This window comes from Salminus brasiliensis, chromosome 10 (assembly GCF_030463535.1).
Source record: "Salminus brasiliensis chromosome 10, fSalBra1.hap2, whole genome shotgun sequence".
In the NCBI taxonomy this organism is placed as follows: Eukaryota; Metazoa; Chordata; class Actinopteri; order Characiformes; family Bryconidae; genus Salminus; species Salminus brasiliensis.
In genome coordinates, this window is record NC_132887.1 from 21,313,724 (window position 1) to 21,336,081 (window position 22,358).

Genomic DNA, 22,358 nt, shown 5'->3' on the forward strand with positions numbered 1-22,358 from the left:
GACCAGGATGGAGTGCATGCATCAATTCATACGTTGTCAAGGGAATCCGGTCTCAACAATGCCCTGAAATGTTGTTTTGAAGGGATTTTTGAGAGGTCTTGTGTATTCCAACGGTTGCTACTGTACCTATACACACACACACACACACACACACACACACACACACATATACACATCATCATTCAAAGGTCTGGAATCTCTTACGACAATAATAATAATGATGGTTTTATTTAAGAACTATGTGTATATAAAGTGTTGAATAAAATATTCAAAATATGAATTGTTGTGAAGGACCCTTTACCGATGTGCATGTGTATCCAATAAAGAATGTCAAACATTAATAAAACGTATCTAGAGCACAGCAGAAATCAGTTGTTGCATGGGCCAACCCACTGTAGCTACACTTTATCTTGAAATGTGATCGTTACAATTCTTTAAACATCTTATATCATACCAATTTTTGTTTGAATTTAACATCTCATTCTTGTGGTCACTTCGAACAACCCTGTTACCCAAATTATTGGCTTTAAGTATTCATAAAAAAAATATGTTAAGTACCTTATATGTTACAACAAAGAGTCCTGGGTAAGCCATGCGTGAAACCCCTGGAGCAGAGACGGTTAAGGGCCTCAACAGCGGCAGGTCAGGGGTTCAACAGCGACAGCTTAGCCAACCCACGTATAGGACCCACAACTCTCAGATAGCCTAATAGCCTCTCACCACTGAACCACCACTTCAACACACGACTGGGTATTAACTGAAACGCCACAGGTGTGGCCTAGAGGGGTATAAAGCCCCCCAGCAATTAGCTGTGAAGCAGTGGAGCTGTGCTCTCTGGAATAATAGTGCTCCATCCAGTACCTTTGGAAGGAGTTGGGAATGAGGTTGGGTGGTGGTCACCCAAAATCTTGACCTCACTAACACTCAGTAATGCAGTCTAATTGTCGCAGCATTGCTTTAAAATGTAGTAGAAAGTCCTTCAGAGACAGTTACTCCAACAAAAGCAGGCTAAACTCAGTTTAGGAAAAAAAATAAACAGGTTTCCCAACACTTTGTTCTTATGTACAAATTTGTATATGTACAAATGTTCACACACACACACACACATCTAAACAGCTCTGGAAAAAAGTTAATTAATTTCATCAAACAAGCTGAGTTACCTAAATTTGCAGACTATGAATGGCATAAAGTCTCAACAGCAATGTGAAAGACTAGAGAAGAGCCTGCCAAGACATGAAAGCTGTGACTGGCAGTCAAGGTTAATTCACCATGATGATTTTTGAATGCTCTCAAAGTTCAAATATAAGTACTATGTTGTTTAAATTTGAATAAAAACTTATTTGCATTATAATAATTATAATAATAATTTCTTTGCATTTAATAAGTTGTCATTTGTGTAAATAAATGCTCTAAATAGCAATATTTTTATTTGGAATTTATATGTGTGTGTGTGTGTGTGTGTGTGTGTGTGTGTTGATATGTTATGATATTTATAGTATTGAAAACAGTCATAAAACACAGCCTTGTGCAGTTGTTCATTTACTGCACTGATTGAACTTGGCAAAATGCCCCTCTCTATCTAATTATTACATAATTCCTATAACATACTTAACCTAAAACATCCCATAATATTTTCCCTTTTGACATACTCTCAAAAATGGTCTAATTAATTACCTGTTCAAATGTGTGTAAACTCTATATCGGTACTAAATATATTCCAGATTATAGATTCCATTCACATGAAATTCATAACACATATTAGCACTTCAGGGTCGATTTAGACATAATTAGTTATTAACAAAGAAGGTTTGACATAAATGAACTGATTTGACTGGCTATATGATCAGACTGTACATTACAGATATTAGTGTGGTCATGTGTTTTCTTAAACCATGCAGAGCCAGTGAGGAAGAGGCCGTCCAGACAGATGGCTGCTGCACACTGTGGGCAGTTATCAGTCACTGTAACAGTAAACAGTGTGATTTATTAGGCAGTGTAAACCTTGAGTGAGACATCTCTTTCCCTCCTTGAGAAACTCTGTCTGAATCGCAATAAAAATGACTTAGGCTGCATGGCTTTACTCGCTCTTGCATCACAGCCCTCTGTGGACATGCACTTCATGAGCGAGAATGAAGTCAATGATTTTTAAAAACTTCCAGAGGGACGCCACACACAGACACACACACCCACAAGGACACGAGTACATTCGAGTACTGTGGATATACACTTCCAAGTTAAAGCCTCCTAAACAGTTCTTGACTTGAACGTACAATTCTAGGAAAACGCCTTTAGCTGGAATAGAACCTTTGTGTTATGAGGACTTGGTTCTTTAAAGCACTGATTCTGTTAGTGGTCCTTAGGGATGACTTGACGGTCCAGAGTTTTGCTCCAGCCCAACTCAGAACAGCTGCTGGGTTTAAATGATGCAGGAAAATAAAAATAGATAACAATGGGGATACTTGTTTGTTTGGTTTCGTTATGTTTGGCTGTTTTTTTGTTCAGTGAAGATACACACATACACATACATGACAAACACATTTACATGTATAAAAAACTGGAGGGCTGGTTTGAGAGCCACACAGAGGGGAAAAAATGGAAATACATGTTTGTTTTGCTTGTTTGTTTATTTGGTTGGTTGTTTGGTTGGTGGGTTGGCTAGCTATGTGTTTGTTCAGTGAAAACATGCACATATATAAACAAATTAAATTAAGGACTGGTTTGAGAACCACTACTTTTCGAAAGTAAGTTCTGGCTACCTCTAAAGGTCCACCCACAGTGAGTTCTTTTTCTGTAACTTCTATGCCATTTAATTCCTGTGTTTTAGGGATGCGCTGTATGTTGTGGGAACACTAATTCTGAGTAGACAGATGTAAACCTAAATAAATCGGGAGAATTAAACATGAATGTTGCGTCACGTTTGAGGCTAAATGCCTGGATCCCAAAGATGGAACCGTACTTCTGAAAGGGTTAAAGAAGAAACAAAATTGACATGGGTGTTTACTTCTGTTGGTATGCACATATATAACCACATGTTTAATTAAGGACAGGTTCGAGAACCAAAACTTTAAAGAGAAGAAAAACTTTGGGTATTTTTTTGTTGTTGTTTAGTGAGATTGTGCACATATATAAAACATATTTAATTGAACACCTGTTTAAGAATAACAACTTTAACCTTTCTGTTATGCGGGTCAAACTGACCTGTTTCAAAGTTTAAAAGTACGAGGGAAAACCCTTTAAAATATTTTTAATTAAAAGTAATTTAAATTTGAAGTATTAAAAAAATATTTAATACTCAATTAGTGTAATGAACATGTACATAAATGGAAATAAATAATTTATTTATGTGTTTGGAAAGAGACATTTATAGCAAAAAAGGGTGGAAAAAGGGGGGTAATGGGCAAAGCCTGCAAGGGCAAATAAAATATAAATACATTTTTAAAAAGTTACAAATAAAACATACATTTATGAACAAAACAAATGTCAGTGTGAATGTACAGGATTTTTTTGTGAACCCTAGCCATGCTCTGTAAAGCCATGCTCTGATTAAAACAAAAACAACAAAAAAAACAACACTAATATTAATTGAAATCAAATTATTTAAGTGAAAGAAAAATATGTTTTTTAGCTACTTTCAGATGGTTAAGCAGGAACATTATTGCTGTTACTTAAAGTTGAACATAACAGCAAGTTTAAGTAGAAAATATCAGATACATGTGTCTTGTGTTCTCGGTTGGGTAGTTTGTTCATTTTTGCACAGTGAAATTAGGCACTTATATAAACAACATACTTAATTGAAGACCACTGCTTTAAAGAACCAACCATTTAAAGATTCTTCAGTGAACCCGGAGTGGTTCTTGTATGGCATTGCTCCAAAGAACTGTTTCTGGCTAGCGCTGAGCTGATAGATTAAGGAGCCCATAATGCAGTATGACTTGGTTGCCAGTGCTACACATTACCCTCCCTCTCTCTTCCCCTTCTGCTAGCTGGAATTCACAATCACCTGGAAACTTCCTGAATACTTTGCTGGCGGAAAAACGAGACAAAACACAAACCCCATAATGATTCCGGAACCGTGGGTGACTGAGACAGACAGTCACTAAGGGTTGTCTTTCATATGGATGTCTGGGAAAGAAGGTTAGCCACAGCAGGCAGTTTTTTTTTAATCAATAAAAGTTTTTTTTATTTAATAAAATCATCTGTACAAAAATGATAAATAAAAAAGGGTGAAATAAACAAAAATGATGATACAATGTGTGCTTAATTTTGGCTTGGAAATTGATATAGATACAGATTTTGTACACATATATACTACTAAATAATATTTCCAAAAGAGAAAAAAAATACATAGCTGTTTACAGATAATTTACAATTGAATTATGTACAGTCTTTTCTATCTTACACACACAGGCACACACACATACATACACAGACATACACACATGCACACAGTGCAAGGTCAATGTTCCAAAATGTTTCCTGTAATTAAGAAAGTTGCAGACAGTCATTCCTCAGGATATTTCACACTTCACAGTCTTATGCAAAAGTTTAGACACTCCTGGTTATATTATGTGTTTGTAAATCATCTACAGCGACACACCTCTGCACACTGTAAAACATAATTACTGTTTATTTGCTTAATTTAACAGATAAAAAAAAGTAACAGCACTGTAAATGTTTAATTCAGAAAATAAATAAAACTCATTAGGCAATTTTTAGGAGACATTCAACTAAATTTGTCATTTAACCAGGGGTACCCAAACGTTTTCATAAGAATGTACTAGTGCCTGATTTAGGTTATATGATCCCTTCATTTTCAATACATATTGAAAAAAAACACATCAGAAATAGGCAGGCACTTGATCATTAACTGTATTAAATTAAGGCCTGCACTTTAAAAGAGTACAGATACATACACACATTTGTGTTCAGTCTTTCTTATAAAAAACTAATCGTCAATAATCAAATATTAAAACCTCAATAATAAAATATCACTGCCTTTTTTTTTTACATCAATTGGAAAAGCCGCATGCCCTTTCTTTTTCCACCGTGTAAACATTTAATTGCTATTGAAACAACAGGAATCATCCAAAATAAACTCATCCTGCATCGACTTGCATTAAACTTAATGTCATTTTTTCTCTTCTTCTTAAAATTCACCATTCAAAGATTTTAGGTTTCCTTGTCACACATAAAAAAAAAATTCTCTGGTTTAGCCTTCTATCTCATGCTGCCGACCCCCGCCTATATGCAAAACGCTGAGCACCCCTGTTTAATAGAATTTGGTATTTTGTTGGTTGTAAATACGTTTTATACAGAATACAAACCTGTCTGGTAACAATTTGCTTTAATTAATTTTAAATATTGGAAATATATAAAACATAACACATTAGGGTTTATGTCATTTGCTCTAATATGTTAAATGATGCAAATTAACAGCAATTGTGCATTCGTATGGGCTCTCTGTCAAGGAGGTATGCTTATTATCACTTAAAAATCCATTCTTGGCAATACATTTTTGACCAGGGGTGCCGAAACACTGGACTACTAACATCACATAAAAGCTGTTTGTTTCTTATCAGACAGGTACAAAAAATATGCCAAACCCCTGCAGGATTTACATACTATCTAAAGCACCTCTAAAAGTCCCCAACAGCTTTTTTAAGTCAAGCACCAGGAGGCAAAAAGAGCAAACTCCAAAGCTCAACAACAGCCATTAAGACCATTTAAAGGCAACAACTTATCCTGGGCTTCTGGGAAAAGAAAATACTGCATGCTATGAAGATCCTACCCACAGCAGTGACTTTAGCATGACTTGGGTTGTAAATGCAGCCTCTGTTAGTCCAGTGCCAATTAGCCATCTTTCATTTACAGGACAGCCTAATAAAATAAAAAGCCCTTAAATACGCTACTGCCCACAAAATGTCTGGGGACAATGTCTATAAGGACAAGGTCTTATAATGGTTAAAAATTGTATGGGCTTGTTTGATGGTTTGTTTTAAATATGTTAAGTTGCTGGAAACCATATTAGAATTTGGAGTGAAAGAGAAAGACGCTTGCTTAATTCTGCCACAAGGTGGTGCGGCGCATATGTAAAAATCTATAATAAATCCACAATTTATTGATTAAATGAGGGAGGAACGAAGGAACATGTCGACCCTCCAGATTCAGTTCAGTGCTGTGTTTTCTGTGGCTACATAACACACAGAAGGGTTGCTGACAGGTTGGCTGGTAAGCACTTACTACTGTCCTTTTTTTTATCTAAATAATGATACTATGAGACTGGCATTTTAAGCAAGCTACTGTTTGTATTGCTGCTCTCCAATGGAAAACATGTATCCTCATTTTTGTCAGTTTTTTTGCTTTCTCCATTGTTTGAACCCTGTAGCTGCTCTGTACACTGTGTCAATAAATGAGTAAAAAATAGAATAGAAATGCTCTAAATTAGATGGAATAATCTCTTATTTTGCTTTGACCTCCATTCAAAGCTCAGAACATTTTTGCTTTTTTGTGTAAAGTCACCATTTTAGAGATATATTTTTTTCATTTAATAACGACGATAATTTGTAAGAACTGCAGATTTTTTTCTCATAGACCATGTTTGTCACATATTAAAATAATTTGAACAACAGAGCTGAGAGGTCAGGTTGTTAAGTGAAAACAATATAATAGCAGTAATAGTTATGTTTTTACTTCAGTTACAGATTGTCTAGGTTTATTTTAATAATAAACAGTATATGACTATGGCTGTCATCTTCAATTATATTCTTAATAAAGTCATTCCCTTTCGAGAATTAATTGGGATATTCAGAATTTGGCCAAAAAATGCCAAAATGAAAGGTGGGCTTAACTAAACAACAGCAAAATACAGTCAACCAAAAATTTTCTTGACAACACTGGCTAGGAGAAGATCCCAAAACCATGCACATATACCCAACCTGTTCTCTACAATAAGGAAGATGCTTTGATGAACCTAAAGCTGAGCATTGCATAATATACTACCAGCATATAATAAAGAGCTATGTCATATGTCACAGGTATGGTATCCTTAAGTAATGGTAAAAACTAGACTCCAAACTGCATAAGACAAGGTGTGCACTAATGCATAGTACACAGTGTACCAAGGTAGAGCTAACCTTGAGTGAGCAGGTAGTGTGTGTTAGGCTTTAGGAAAATGATGAAGAAGAGTCAGTCTTTTCTTATCCTGCTCATATCTTATCTTTCTAGATATAAGATAGGACAAGGTTCAGGGTAACGACCCAAACTGGCACTCTGTGGATAAAAAGAACCTAGTCTATTAAGGCCATGTTTGATGGCTATGGAAGCTTTGTAGATACGACTGTAACTCTTACAGTCAGTGTTATGGGGTACAATCTCCATGCCTGGGTCGCTCAATAAAACAGGAAACACAGCACTACATTGTCCACCTCTGTTCATAACCTTCACTCTTAATAATAAAGGTGCTGCAAAGGGTTCTTGAACAATGTCATAGAAGAACTATTTTGGTTCTATGCAGGACCAATTTTAATAAATAAAATATATGTGTGAAGAACCTTTCAAAAGGTTTCAACAAGTGGATGTAAAGCTGATTCACGCATGATCTCTTTAAAAAGTGTTGTTTTTATGGATACAAAAATAGTTCTTCTAAAGAACGCTTCATAACACCTTTATGTTTATGAGTGTTCCATAAAACTAAGAGAATATATTTTCCGGACGAAAAAATTTTCAACTGCATTTTAGGCAAATAAACCATGGCCATCATGTGGATTTCCCATCCTGTTTGTTCAGGAATGCAAATCGCAGCCTACAATTGCCACCATGGGCAACATGGCCCCACTTCGTTTCTAATTCACAGACAGCCAGTCAAGTTTAGCGGAATTGTGAAGGGAAAGCAATTTATGAACTCTCTGGAATTGATTAGAAATGTGCTTTGTATTTTCTTACAGAGGCAAAAAGTCAAGGATGTTGAATAAACAGCAAGTAGTAAAAATATCCCTGCCTCTGACGCACAGATAACATGAACATCCAAACAGAGAACACCGCAGAATTCGGCGCCGCCGCACTCTGAAATGAGATCCACTGGTCACCTTTTATCAATAAACGTAACCACACTGTCTACCAGCAGGCCTAAATAAACAAGCTGTGTATAGATTCCTAAGACACTGCTTTGCTTAGGTGATTATAGAACGAATTTACAGAGCTGTCACCACAAGTGGAGTCGATCCACCAACACAGCTTCAGTGTATAAAGTTTACATACTTCTTTAGTTTTGTACTGGAGTTACTAGGCTAACATAGCTAACGAGTAATAAAGGCCAGGTACATTCACACAAACTATATCATGTACTGGCCACAAACAAATACAGTCTTAGAAACCACATAAGCAAGTAAATCTGAGATTGCTTAGCAACTCAGCATGGTTCAGTTGTTTTTAGCTATATCGGCCTCGTAGCCCAAGTCCATAACTAAGTAAGCAAACCTTCAATACCACACTTGTTTTCACTGATCAATGACATTTGGGTTAAAAGCATAAACAGTACGACTGAAATTATTTGAAACTATTCATGTATGTTGGTAAAATCTTTAACATCTATAATTATATAAGGCATACATCATGGGAATTAGCCTTGACTAACACAGCAAATATGCTAGGTTACCATGATTTGTTTGGTTGCTTGTTGGTTTCAGTTCCTTGTCACCATGTAACAGGGAAGAGCAGGGCACAGCCTAATGCGAGATAAAATGTAACCTTGACTTTAAGTTAAACAGGTTCAAGCAGGGGCGTTTCTAGACTGCTTGTTGTACTGGGGCAGACACAGAATTCAGTGGGGCACTGTTGTACCCCTTAGCTTGCCTAATAATATTACTAGTTGTTATTACTACTACTACTACTACTAATAATAATAATAATAATAATAATAATAATAATATCCTGTTTGTTGTGTGGCTGATTGGCTCCAATACAATTTATTATTATCCATTACTACAAAAAACTGTCTGAAAATGTTAGTGGCGGGCATTGTGGGAAATGTAGTGGCTGTAGTGAGTTTGCGTGGTGTGTCCTGTAGTTCTGCTCAGCAATTGAGGATAAATTTAACCATCCATTTTTTTTACCATTGTGATTTTAGTGGGGCTCAGCTACATTTTAATGGGGTACGTATCCCACTGGGTCCGAGTGTCTGCAGAATCTGACCTTAATTGGATAAACACTTCTTGAGATTCACTCTAAAGAACATTTGTGCACCATTTGTCTCATTGTAAGTGTACTTACTAATGTTTTTTTAATTATTATTTAATTGGATGTCACAGAAATCACTCTTATGTCACTCTCATAGTTGCTGAAATATAGGACTGTTTTAAAGCATATCAGGGAGCTAATCACAGTGACATCTAAATCACACACAGAGCTAAAGTACGGCCTCCACACAGCGGGGTTAGTTTTAACGCATAATGTTTCAGCCGACCCTCCAGAAGTAAACGAAAATATACAGTAGATGGTAAATTAAATGAATCATATTGCAGATATTTATTTGTATTTATGTTGGAAAGCTCATCTAGTTACAAAATATGGAAAGGTTTTGGATTAACTGTGTTTAGATTGTCTGATTTCCAAGAGTTTTTAGCAACTATTACCCCCTGTTAGGTCCTCGGTCTAGTTAACTTTGCTCATAAGTATCCAATCCAGGGTCGCATATGAAAGTGGCTCAAATCAGATTTGAAAAGAACTGAATTATGTATTTACACAGTTCTGACAATATCGAAGATACAAAGCAACATAGAACATTTTTGAATTAGCTGTGCTTCTTTGGATTTTCTAGACCTCTAATCGCCCGCTCTGTCTAATGAACCTTAAACATGAGGTAAGTTGCACCAGTTCTGATTATAAACAGTAGATGCTTGTATAAATAATTAAAAAAGAACTGTGTGAACAAATGTGTTAGGATGTGCCACACTCTCCCCTGCCACTTAACAGGTGTACAATGTTCTTAATAGAGATTTAGTACAACAGGGGGAAAAGAGCAGTTTCAGCAGCTAAAAGCAGAAAGCAAGCAGACCTCCACATGCAGTTAGCCCTGGCGTGAGGGGTGTCACACAGAAAATCTCTGAATGCCAAGAATCATTTTGATTTTGGCTCTCTAACCTCTTTCACAGAGTAAGGTCTGAGGTCACCGAGTGCAGTGAAGTCATCTATCTCTTACACTTTTGGAAGTTATGTGTAGCTCAGCCATTCTGTCCTCCTACAGATGCCAAATGTGGTGTCAACAACGCTCATTTTTGCTGAAACGGGCCGAGTTTCCCACTTTCACAAGCCTTAAAACCTTTAAAGGCCTTAGCGTGCGCAGCCTTTTGAATGAGATGTGAAACGACTAGCCTGTGCAGCTATCCACAGAATCGTAACAACGTATGGTTTGTGAGCTTCCCCTCGTAGGCCAGTCAAACACTGTCCCCTATGCTGAGAAAAGGAAGCGAGATGTCAGCTCTGGGGAGCATCAGATGTGTGTGGGTTATCTTGATCTGAAATTCAGAAACTGCCGTTCTCAATAAATCCTCAAACGAGCCTCTTGATTATAAAAACAACTCGAGCTCCAAATGGAAAAGAGCACGTTGTGTAAGGCGAAATTTCAGAAAAGAGTCAAAAAGGCCAATTTTCAGTCAAGCAGTGCCGTTTCTGATTAAGGTTGCTGGCTTTTCTCTCTCTCTCTCTCTTTTTCTCACACTTATATTTTTCAGCGCTGCAACTAGATAGACCCATATTTTTCCCCCCATCCCAACCTTAAGCCCACTGTCACGCAAAGCAACTCTCCTCCCTTACCTCTCCCAGTGAGAGAAATATTTAGAACATATGGTATTTGCTTAAAACTCTCTGTGTGTAGAGTTTAGTTGGCTAGCTGTGTTATGTAATAGCCATCTCACTCCACTATCGGTGTCCTGTCTCCTCTTCATCCCCCCTTCTTAACCTCATCCTTATCCTCCTACTTTCTCCCCTCTTAGGGTAGATAAAGCCTCCCCTAAATATGCCATATTTTAGACTGTCGGTCAATGCCGATGCACCCATACATAACTCTCTGTACGTGTAAATAAACTCCAATGCTGAAGATCCAATCTCCTGATTCCTGTAAGCGGAATTTCTAACACCAGTCGCATGTGATCGTTAACAGACGCCTGTGCTGAAAACTGTTAAGACTTTTTCTCAGCTGCTGCAAGAACACTTCAACGCTCTATTTCTCCGTTTACATTATCGGGATGCAGTGTCATTGCTGGAATTCCTGGCCTTTACTCCTTTCCGATCAAGCAGTTGTTTATTCAGTATTGGGGAATTTAAGTCTCTTGTGAAGATTTTTACCAACGAATGTCCATTGCTCAAGCGCTGTCCAAATGCCCTTTTAATCATGCACACATACACACTTATCCACGGCAGTTTAGGCACTTGCGTTATGCCCACATTACAAGCATTATTGCTCAGATCTGACCGCTCTGATCCGATCTGACCGTTCTCATTATGGATGCAAGGCCACTTTCGGGATAAGGGTCCGATCTAGGACCGCATATGAAAGTGGCTCGAACCTGATTGGAAAAAATCTGATTCATGGTGTTCACACAGCTCTGAAAAGATCAGATTAGTCACATTTAGGCAGAACAATAGACTTCAACCTTGTAATGTGATTGCAGTATTAAGCCCTATTTAAGCTGGATTGGATTCACCTGGGGAGGTACTGAAATTTAAGTTAGGTCTGTATATTTGTCTCCAATACAGGTAGAATTTAGAAGTCTTCCAGAGTGACCTTCTGTATTTGCTGAATATGAACCCCCCCCTTATTAACAGTATTCCTTTGCAAATCAATCTCAGTGTAGTGTGTACAGTAGTTACAGCAGTAGACTATGTTGTCACTGTGTTACCAGTTTGTAACATTTGTGTCACGCTTGTCATGCAATGCTTATCAACCAGTTAAATCTTAAATCAGTTAAAAACTAAATTTCAGAACCTCCCTTGATAAAACCAATCCAGGTCCAATAGTGCGTTTGACTCCCATCTGTGAGCCTGGCAGTGCTTGCGTTAGCCCTCAAGAGAGGCGGCTTCGGGTTCTGAGTCCTGAGGGGCCGCAGGGTCCAGCCCCATTCTCACGCTGCTACCTACAGCCGCACTGCTCCACCACCATGTCCTCGTACTGCTTGTAAACCACGTTGTTGCCCGAGTCGATGTAGAGGATGCTTATGGGACTGAGCTTGGAGGGCACGCAACAGCTAGGCGGCGTCGACTCCGGGTCCATGGAGTTCATGAGGGTCTGGATGATGGCGTGGTTGGTGGGCTCAAGGTGCGAGCGCAGGGGGAAGTCGCAGGCTCCCTCGCAGTGGTACGCCTCGTAGTCCAACGGTGCAATGATCCAGTCGTCCCAGCCCAGCTCCTTGAAGTTCACGTGCAGCGGCTTCCGGCTACACCGTGTCCTCCTCCTGCCACCTCCACCTCCACCTCCTACTCCTCCTCCTTTTGTCCCTCCCCCCGTCCCGCCTCCACCGGCCCCACCACCTCCGCCCCCTGCACCACTGGAACGTCCTGCTAAAGCCGTCCTCCTCTTCCGTCGCCTCCTGGACCGCCCGCTCCCCTCGAAGCTGCGATCCACTGTGGGGACCGGCAAGCCCCCATTCTGAACAGCCTTCATCTTCTCCCGGATCTCCCTGAACAGATTCTCTTTCCTACGGGTGCGGGAAAAGGCCACCAGCAAGGCCCTCTCTTGGCCCCCCTGGGGTTCGCCTCCGAAGCCCAACAATGGAGGGTAAACCTTTTCATTAGTTGAGTCACAAACAACAGCTACGCTAAAACACACCAAGCGGCTGCCTCGAGCTGTCCTGTGCATTCTGCGGCTGGCCTTCACGCTAGCCAGGATGTCAAACACATCCCATGTGGCTGAAATGGTGTCCAGAATGTCAATGGTCCTGGAAGACAGCAGTAGAGGCCTGTCTGAGGAGCCAGGACAGGGGCAGCTGTAGAGAAGGAGGCGGTACATGCTGCCTCCTAGAGACAGCAATCTCCCAATGTCAGACGGGGGCTTCCGAAACACCCGCAGTTCCGCCTCCACCAGCTCCTCCGTCCTTGAGAGGCCAGAGAGATCGAACACGTAGCGTTGATGAGACCCGTCTGATGGCTGATCTGCAAAAATGTAGGAAAAGAATAACAAACCCCAATTTAAATATTAAAAATGTCATATTTTAATATAGCATACTTTTAATGTACCGTCATTTCTCATCGTCAGTGTTACTGATCAATATGAGGCATTCAGGAAAAAAAAATCGTACAGCTTAATACTTGTTACCTGTTTTACAGATTTCTCGGTCATTCTACAGCTCCGTTTATTACTGTGAGCATACTATCACCCATACTATCACCCAAAAACCTTGTATCATCAGTTTTGCTGATATTCACATTTTGGCGAAATTACAATCTGAAAGCTGTTCTTTACATTGTGTCAAAAAGCCATGATGACAGTATTTTGGACATGGACATGATGAATAGAAATGCTCCACAAATTTTACAAAGATTAAGGATTAAGATTAAACATTAAAGATAAAGGTTTTTGCATGACAGTGATGATATACAGATATTCTGTAAAACCCATGGCATTGAACTGGACATCATCATTCTACTCATTTTATAAACTAAATAGTAACGAAAGTAATTAAAATAGTCCATTGAAAATATTGATTCCAATTTTTGCACCAACAATCAAAGATTCCAAACATTTCATGTATGCACGGCTGGATGGGATCTAAATAATCAGTCAGTATTAATTTGATTTCCTCTGCGTTTACAAGAGCCAGCTGTCCGGGGGTAGAGAATCTTACATTCCTCTCGCTGTTGTGAGCAGTCTACCGCATGGCCCTTTTTTCTTTCTTTTTTTTTTTTTGGTTGAAAATGCCATACAGACACTGTCAGCTCCTCTCCTCGATGAGAATAACATTTGGGGGCCTGAAATGGTTTCTCCAAACGTGAAGCATGCAGCGGCGGTCCAGGCCAGGCCAGGTGGAGAGTGTTTGGCCGACCTGTCGGCCTGCCTGGGCCCTTGGCAGCATCTGCTAATTATGCTGATTGAGTGAGAATAGGCCTTGGCGGGACGTTCCAAAAGCACATGGCCTCCAGCACGCCCTTTCCTCCCCTTTCTGCTGCGCTCCACCAGAGCGAGGTTGTAAATTTAAGAGGAGTGGTAGGTGGCCTGGGGACGCAATTAGGTTTTAGCGCTTTCCAATTGTCAAGTGCTTCAAACTGCCATGAGTCCTAAAATTGACTCTGGCTCTATTTCCCCAAACCATCAAGGCGTTAAGATCGTTTTAACCGCAGGAGAACGGCCAAGCGGATACCTGCTTGACCATCTCACGACAGGGCAGCACTCAAAAGTTCTTCAAGGAACCGAAAATGGTTCTTCCGTTGCATTGCTCAAAGAACCGTTTCTTTAGCACGTTCTTCAACTTGAGCTGCACTTAACAAAGCAACAACTCAACCCTTTATCACTGAGGCTTATCTTATCCAACCGCCAGAGCTCATTTACATATTCACGTATTCTTATTTATCACATGACGATCATTATTGCTTGCACGACTGCAGTAATAAATGCTGCACCATTTTCCCTCATATATGCAGTGCATCTTATCTTCATACACAACCTAAACCGATCTTTGAACCTTTACATTTTTGGGAAAACCTCGCCGCTCCCTTTTCCTTCCTCTTACCAGTCAGTTCCAGACATTTCTGCACTGATACACATAAAAAACAGAACAGACTGCTAAGCAGCAGTTTCAGGGACTTTGTATGCCAAGCAGAAGATCCTTCCCAAGCCCACGTCAAGCTGTGCCATCCGTGACTGAAGCGATGCAGGAGAGAACTTTGCTAAGAGGGACCAGATCCAGGAGTCAGAGAAAACCAAGCTTCGGTGTTGACGTCTTGACATCCAGCTCAAATATGGAAGCCGGACTGGAGGACTTACCACGCAACCTGAGACACAGAGCGCGGTTTCATGGTTTGAAGATGAAGGGGATTCTTCTAATACGAGTGGTAAGCACGAGACGACCCTGTGCCAAATCTGGCTGTATCAAGTCGACTGTGTATCGCTAGACGGGAACTAAGAATAACGGGTAATTGCAAACAGTTAAGCATCTGCTGCTGGGGCTGGCCACACAGGCCGGGACAGGGACCGTTGGGAGTCCGATGGGAGCTGCCTCTTAGACTCCTCTCTCTCTCTCTCTCTCTCTCTCTCTCTCTCGCTCTTACGCCTGGACAGGGATCTGCTGCTGAAATGAAAGGTGAACAGAAGGAGGGGGCAAAGTGTCCTCTTCTAGAGCTAATATCCGTTTGCCAGACAAAACAATGAAATAACCTAGAAAAAATGACCTGAAAAGGCAGTCTGGGAATTAGCTTTCATTCCAGTCTCCCCCACACTCTTTATGCAGGTCTACAATTTGAGGCCAAGTTTTAGGATTTTTTTTTTTTGCTTCCTTCGCAGAGAAAGACGAGCTGAAGAGTTATGTCAGATGATGATTTCTGAAGGTTCTATCAATCTATTAAATTCTCTGAAAATCTCTTCTTAATAAATCTTCAAATGTTTAGGCCCTGCTGCTTTTATTATGACATTAGCGCCGGCCTTCCTATTGATTTGCTTCGCCGTTTTTCATTTCACACTTAATCAATTAAACAGCAATTATTATTAAACGCTTTAAACACAGCTGGCCCATGCGTGTGTTTGAGAGTGTATGGGCTCTGCGGTGCAATGACTTAAGCTGTCCATCTCCATTCCCTCATTAGGCGAAGGACAATGCTCAGCGACCCTCCACTTTATTCGCTGACACGCTAGAGCTCCAGACTGCGCTTCATAAAAAGCAGCACTTCTTCTCGAACATGAGTTTGGAATCAGCCGGTTCCCTTTTGATCAGCAGCACCTGGAGAAGGGAAGCTCTTTCCAAGCATTTAGCCAAGATGCCAGAAGAGCTTTATTTATCACACATGGTGCAAATTCGACACATTGGACTTCATGTTCCTGATGTGTTATTTGAAGAAAGTCGTTTTAAAAGCATTCCCATCTGGAAGCGAACATCCCGATGAAACGGGCACCCATTTTTACTCATAAAAATGTCAGACCGGCGCAGAGACGTTATAACACTATCTCCCCCGAAGACATGTATTCACCACCCTACTGAAGAGTCTGGCTCATCGGCCCAACGTGTTGATGCCATACAGGCCTGCAAAGGGTCTGCAGTCTCGTACAGCTGCGCATCTTAATGCAATGCTGTCCATAATGTCTACATAATGCTTCTGTCTACAGAAGCAGGTTTTTTTTTTTTGCTGAATCTGAACTCACTCTTACAGTGTGAATCTAGACTACATGACCCCTTCAAATCCACCTGGACAAGAACGATAATGCCATACCTAAATACATAAATAATTATTCATTAAATGATATGATATTTATTGAATTCCTTTACTTAAGTATAACATCAGCTCTTTAGGCATCAAGTCTGGACTGTGGGTGTTCAATTGTCATTGCACACTCTTAGCAACAAAAAAAAAAGGGGGGGGTGGGGGTTCTCCAAGGGTTCTTCCAACGGTTTGATATAGAAGCATCACTACTCAAAGACTGATCTGAATGATGTTGATTTTTGCTAAAGGTGTACTACTTGAAACCCTTTTCCTGCTAAACATCTACTACGTAGAACCCTATTCTTGCTAAAAGTCACTACACAGCACTTTTTTTGCTAAAAGTGTACTACGTAGAACCCTATTCTTGCTAAAAGTACACTACACAGCACTTTTGTTTGCAAAGTGCACTACTTAGAACCCTTTTTTGGCTAAACGTCCATGCAGAACCCTATTCTTTCTAAAAGTACACTACATAACACTATTTTTTGCTAAGTGTACTACGTAGAACCCTATTCTTGCTAAACATCTACTATGTAGAACCCTTTTCTTGCCAAAAGTACACTACATAGAACTATTTTTTGCTAAATGTGTACTATGTAGAACCCTTTTCTTGCTAAACATCTACTACTTAGAACCCTATTCTTGCTAAAAGTCACTACACAGCACTTTTTTTCCTAAGTGTACTACTTAGAACCCTTTTTTTTGCTAAACGTCTATAAAGAACCCTATTCTTGCCAAAAGTACACTACACAGCACTATTTTTTGCTAAAAGTGTACTACATAGAACCCTATTCTTGCTAAACATCTACTACGTAGAACCCTATTCTTGCTAAAAGTCACTACACAGCACTGTCTTATTTATATACACAACTTTTGGGCTAGAAATGTATACTATATGGAAACCTTGTGCACAGAGTGCACCAAAACTCTCAGGCTCTAGGACTTGTACATCATTTTTGAAGGTTCTTCAAACACAGCAGGTCCTCCAAAAGGGTCATTAGGCAGGCAGGCACCCTCTGAAGCACTGGACCTGTTAGGGTGCTATAAGGAACCACTCACACCTTTGCTAAAGAACCTTGAAGAAGGTTCTAGGTTCTAATTGGACACTATAAGAATCAACTCAACCCCATAAGGGTCCCTCCTCAAGTTAGGGTCAGTAATCAGTATCTACAGGCTTCTTTTAAAATCCCTGTAAAATGAAGAAGTCCCTGAACCTCTCCGGTCTCTCACACCCACCTTCCCCCTGGTCTATGAAGCTGGTCACTGTGTTGGCGTGTCTTCTGGAGCGGGCCAGGCTGCCGTTGGTCCCTCGTCGGTCCAGCACGGATAAAGTCCTGTACAGGGCCATCATGTAGGATGGGATATGGACGGAGGTTCCGTTCCGCGGAGGCTGCGCATCCAGCAGCGCCGCAGCCTCACAAACCGTCGCGAAGCACAGGGCGAAGCAGAGGAAGAAGGGAGCGCCACTCTTCCAGCGATTCATTTTCACTGCTCTCTGGGAGAAAGGCTGGGGAAAAGTTGGACGTGCGCTGATGACTTTGGAAACTCCCCCTTTTTCGCTCTTTAGATAGTGTTAATATGTTGAAAGTGACTCAATACGCCTGTTGCGCCTCAGCGCCACCAGCGCCCCCACAGGGCAAGTGCGGGAACTGCCAAAACTCCTGACTGACACTTCACCGCTTTCAATCTCTGACAATCTAGCCGTTTCTCTCTCAGACCGGTGAAACCATTTCATCTAAGTGGTGAGGCGCTTTCTTTCCAGGCTGGATAAAATCCCAGAGTAGAAGTTTATCACTTTTCTGTTACTTTATTTTTTATTTGGCCAGTTTCTGTAAATGCTGGATCGTATTTGCTTTAGCTCGTCTGTGCTCCGGCGGCGCAGGTTTAATATTCGCGAGTCGCCATCTACCGTCGACGAGGGGTATTACACCTTCCAGCGGCGAGTTAGCCTGAAGGTGACCATTACTTTATATACAGCTCCAGAAAAAAATAAGAGACCACCCTACATTATCACTTTCTCTGGTTTACTCTAGACAGTGTGTTTAGGAAAATGAACACTAGCGTTGTATTTTATAAACCATGAACAACAAATTCCCCTAAATTCCAAATACAAATATTGCTATTTAGAGCATTTATTTGCAGACATGTCAACTGCTCAAAACAATGCAAAGAAATTCTTATAATAATAAAAAAAAAAAAAAAGTTAAATACAAATTTAAACACAGTACTAATATTTGAACTTTCAGAGCATTCAAAAATCATCATGGTGAAATAACCTTGACTGCCAATCCCAGCTTTCATGTCTTGGCAGCTTCTCCACTAGTCTTTCACATTGCTGTCGGGACTTAATGCCATTCTTAGTTTGAAAATTCAGGTAACTCAGCTTTCTTTGCCTGTAATAAAATGCCTGCCATACACAGAGATGCAAATTTAATTTAAAATAATAATAATAATTTTGTATTTTTGTGTAATTTTTTCAGAGCTGTAATAGTATATAATTTCATAATGTTATCTCGTGATCAAAACTTTTTTTTTTTTTGTTATCTCAAGAGAACCAGTCAATAAAGTTGTAAGTATAAGTCAATAAGTCACATCGAACTAGACTGAAAAGTTTAAAAAGAAATAAATATCCATCAAAAAACAACACTGGATTGACACCAAGCTCCAATCACTCTATAATAAAGGTAAAAGGTAAAGGTGCACGTATTTGTCACTGTACAGCAAAATGTGTCCTCCACATTTTACCCATCTGTGGTAGTGAACACACACACACACACACACTAGTGCACTAGGGGCAGTGAGTACACACACCCAGAGCGGTGGGCAGCCAACTCCAGCGCCCGGGGAGCAGAGAGGGTAAAGGGCCTTGCTCAAGGGCCCAACAGTGGCAGCTTGCCGAGCCCGGGAATCGAACCCACAACCCTGTTATCGATCGCTCTAACCGCTGAGCCACCAGTTGGCTATAATTTCGCATTGTGTAATTGTTAACATAACTATACCGAACAAAGTTATGTTGTTAGCATGTGACTTTAGGAAGACGTTGGATTTTGGTTACTTAACATCCTAACCTAAAATCCACAAAATATCAACGTCAGCAGTCACTGTTCTACGTCAAGTTGACATTGGCTGTAGACGATGTCCTGACACTGAACGTCTCAAGTTTTGTTTATATATCATTATATATCATTCGTAGGAAGCAGCTGGAGTCGATTCAATCCAGCATTTTTCCTATTTCCATAAATCAAAAATCATTACAGGAAACTTTTCAATTAAAAACAAACAAACAAAAGTAGAACATGAATTAAGCACTTAGCATAGAGGAGGCCAGGCCTGATCATGGCACTATAGGTGAAAGTAGGCAGCGTTCCAGACAACAGGGCCCATGAAAGTACAAATTAGATATAGTTCATCTGTTGATGTTAAATAACCTGTTCTGGAAATATAATTATACAGTAGAGATGTAATTGTGTTATTTATGTTAAAATGGTATTTCTCACTGTATTGATTGTTTGAGTAAGTGAGCCCCAGCACAGTGGCTGTAGTGGACTGTTCCATGTTGTTACGTGAGCACACAACTGAGACATTAAGAGGGGCGAGGTGTATCATTTTTTACCATAGGGAAAATTAAAGTGAATTTAATAGACAGGGAACTAGAAACACTTGCAGGGATGGAACAATGCAAAACACAGGGAGTATAAACAAGAAAGGGTAACACAGGGGTACATCAATCTAAGGGGTACAGAACCTTAAACAACACAAGAAAAACCAAGCAGGACTAGGCAAAATAAAACAAGGGCTGGGAGGAAATTGAGCCTGGAAACATAGGCAACACCAAAAACCATGGAGCAACGCTCAGGAGGGGTCAAGGAGAGAAGGTAAACAAAAACACAAGCAGTGCTTGGGCGCAAAGCGGGACATGGCAAAAGGGACAAATGAAAACTAGAAGCAGTGCTTCTGTGAGATTAGCAGGAGAGGTACCACACCACAGCAGGAGAGGTACCAGAACAGACAAGGAGGAAACCAGGAACAAGGCAGACAAGGTGAGAGCAGAGCAAACCTGACCATTTCTCTTGAGCAGACCATGGAGTGTACTGACAACCATGGTTTGAACAGAGCTATTTCATAGGTCCTTCTAGTCTGTGGACTGGCCTTAAAAAGCCACAGTCCCAGGTGCCGTGAATCCTGAGCAGACGAGGGGAAGTCCTTATTTGGACCCGGAGGCAGAGTCCTGGGATTGTCCTGGGGGAGAGCGTGGTAACGTTGGCCTGACATAGTGCTGCTTTTAAAACAAACTTTTTTCAAGAGTGTTACGAGCAAAACCACTTGAAACGTTACCTCCAAAATCCTAAGTAGAAACTTCTGAGGACGATTTGCAGGCAGCATATGAACAGAAGAAGGAAAGTCGACGGTAGAGGCAACCTACAGAAAATGAATACTAATACAAAAAAATCCCACTATGTTAAAGTCAAAGTAGAACATACAAACCACAAAGGAACTGGCATCTGTATACACTATGGTAGGGCATTTTGACAAGGTAGCAGAACAAAATCGACAGAACACCAGAACCCCACTGTTCAACTCTATGCTCTATTACCTACAACGATAAGGCACGTCAAGATGGCCCATACCTATTCTACTCAATAGTTCCAGATACTCCTTGATGGGATGAAAAGTGTCCCAGTTCTTGTCTGCGTAAGTTTTGCTCCATTCTCTTAACCCCACTTGCATCTCCCAGTGCAATATGTCCCAGCAACCAGCTGAACAGACAGTGTTTTTTTTCTTGGTACCATCACTAAGGAACCTTCAGACTTTACTGAATGTTACAATATATTGTGGTGTCTATATACTTTAATACAAACTGTACCATGAATTGTCAGACCCTCACAGGTAACACTACCACTTCTATTTGTTATATTGGATTTAATTTGTTATTGTTACACAGTTTACAGGCATTAAATCACGTAAAGACAAGACAAGTCAAGAAGACAACTGTATTACGCCAGATGGGATCTACAATTGGTGAATAGCTTAAAAGGCAATAGTTTGCCAAAAAAATCCAATTTACACAATTCCCCTTAACCCAGGTGTATTACATTTGATATTTTACCCCTCACAGTAGTAACATACACAATAAGTCGCTGCTGTCCAAAAGCCATGTATCTTCATTCTTGTCTGGTTTCAATTTTCTTCATGGTTTGGCTTGATCCTGCTTCTGAACACTGTGTGAATAATTATGGATTAATGGAATAATGGAATTTATTCCATTAGTGGAATAATTAAGTATTTTACACTGGCTTCTGTCTTCATGTTTTTGCCTTCTTCTGTAAAAGTCACTATTTTTGGACAGCAGCGATATATACAAATTATATATATATATATATATATATACACACACACACACACGTATATATTAATATAGACATATACAGTATATTCATGATATATTCGCTTTAAAATGTACAGGTCTATGAAATATAGAGATGTTTACTTTACTATTTACATATAGTCATTGGCTAAGATGTAAACTCAAATGTGGTGTGAGTGGGAAGAAAAGTTTGGGCATTTGCCTCGATTAACTCTGTTTAGCGCTCCGCTGCACAGCTAAATCCGCATCTGCGCCATGCATCCCATTAAAAAAATACGAATTTGAAAGTGAAGCAGTGTTCAGTGTGACAACAGTCAACAGTGTTTCGTGTTCAGTGTGACAACAGCTCAATAGTGCTTCAACAGAAATGGCGCTTGGTGCAGCGTAGTGGACAACAACACTGCCTTCCCCAGATGGCAGGCTTTGATTAGCTGGGCAAACACACCACTACACACCAAGAAGAGTCCTTGGGTAAGACTCCGAATGGGACAGGATTGGGAGAATATCATGTGGTCAGATGGAACCAAGATAGAACTTTTTGGTAAAAACTCAACTTGTCGTGTTTGGAGGAAGAAGAATGCTAAGTTGCATCCCA

At 40.1% G+C, this 22,358-nt stretch overlaps 1 protein-coding gene across 1 annotated transcript; it reads right to left on the minus strand.

The window, feature by feature from the left end:
* Positions 1–4,180: 4,180 nt before the first annotated feature.
* gdf7 (growth differentiation factor 7) lies at positions 4,181–17,881 on the minus strand. The gene is made up of 2 exons (XM_072689671.1): positions 17,635–17,881; positions 4,181–13,143 (listed from the first exon to the last, which is right to left on the minus strand). The coding sequence occupies exons 1-2, from the start codon at positions 17,879–17,881 to the stop codon at positions 12,125–12,127; spliced, it is 1,266 nt and encodes a 421-aa protein (XP_072545772.1). The 3' UTR covers positions 4,181–12,124.
* Between the last annotated feature and the right edge of the window lie 4,477 nt (positions 17,882–22,358).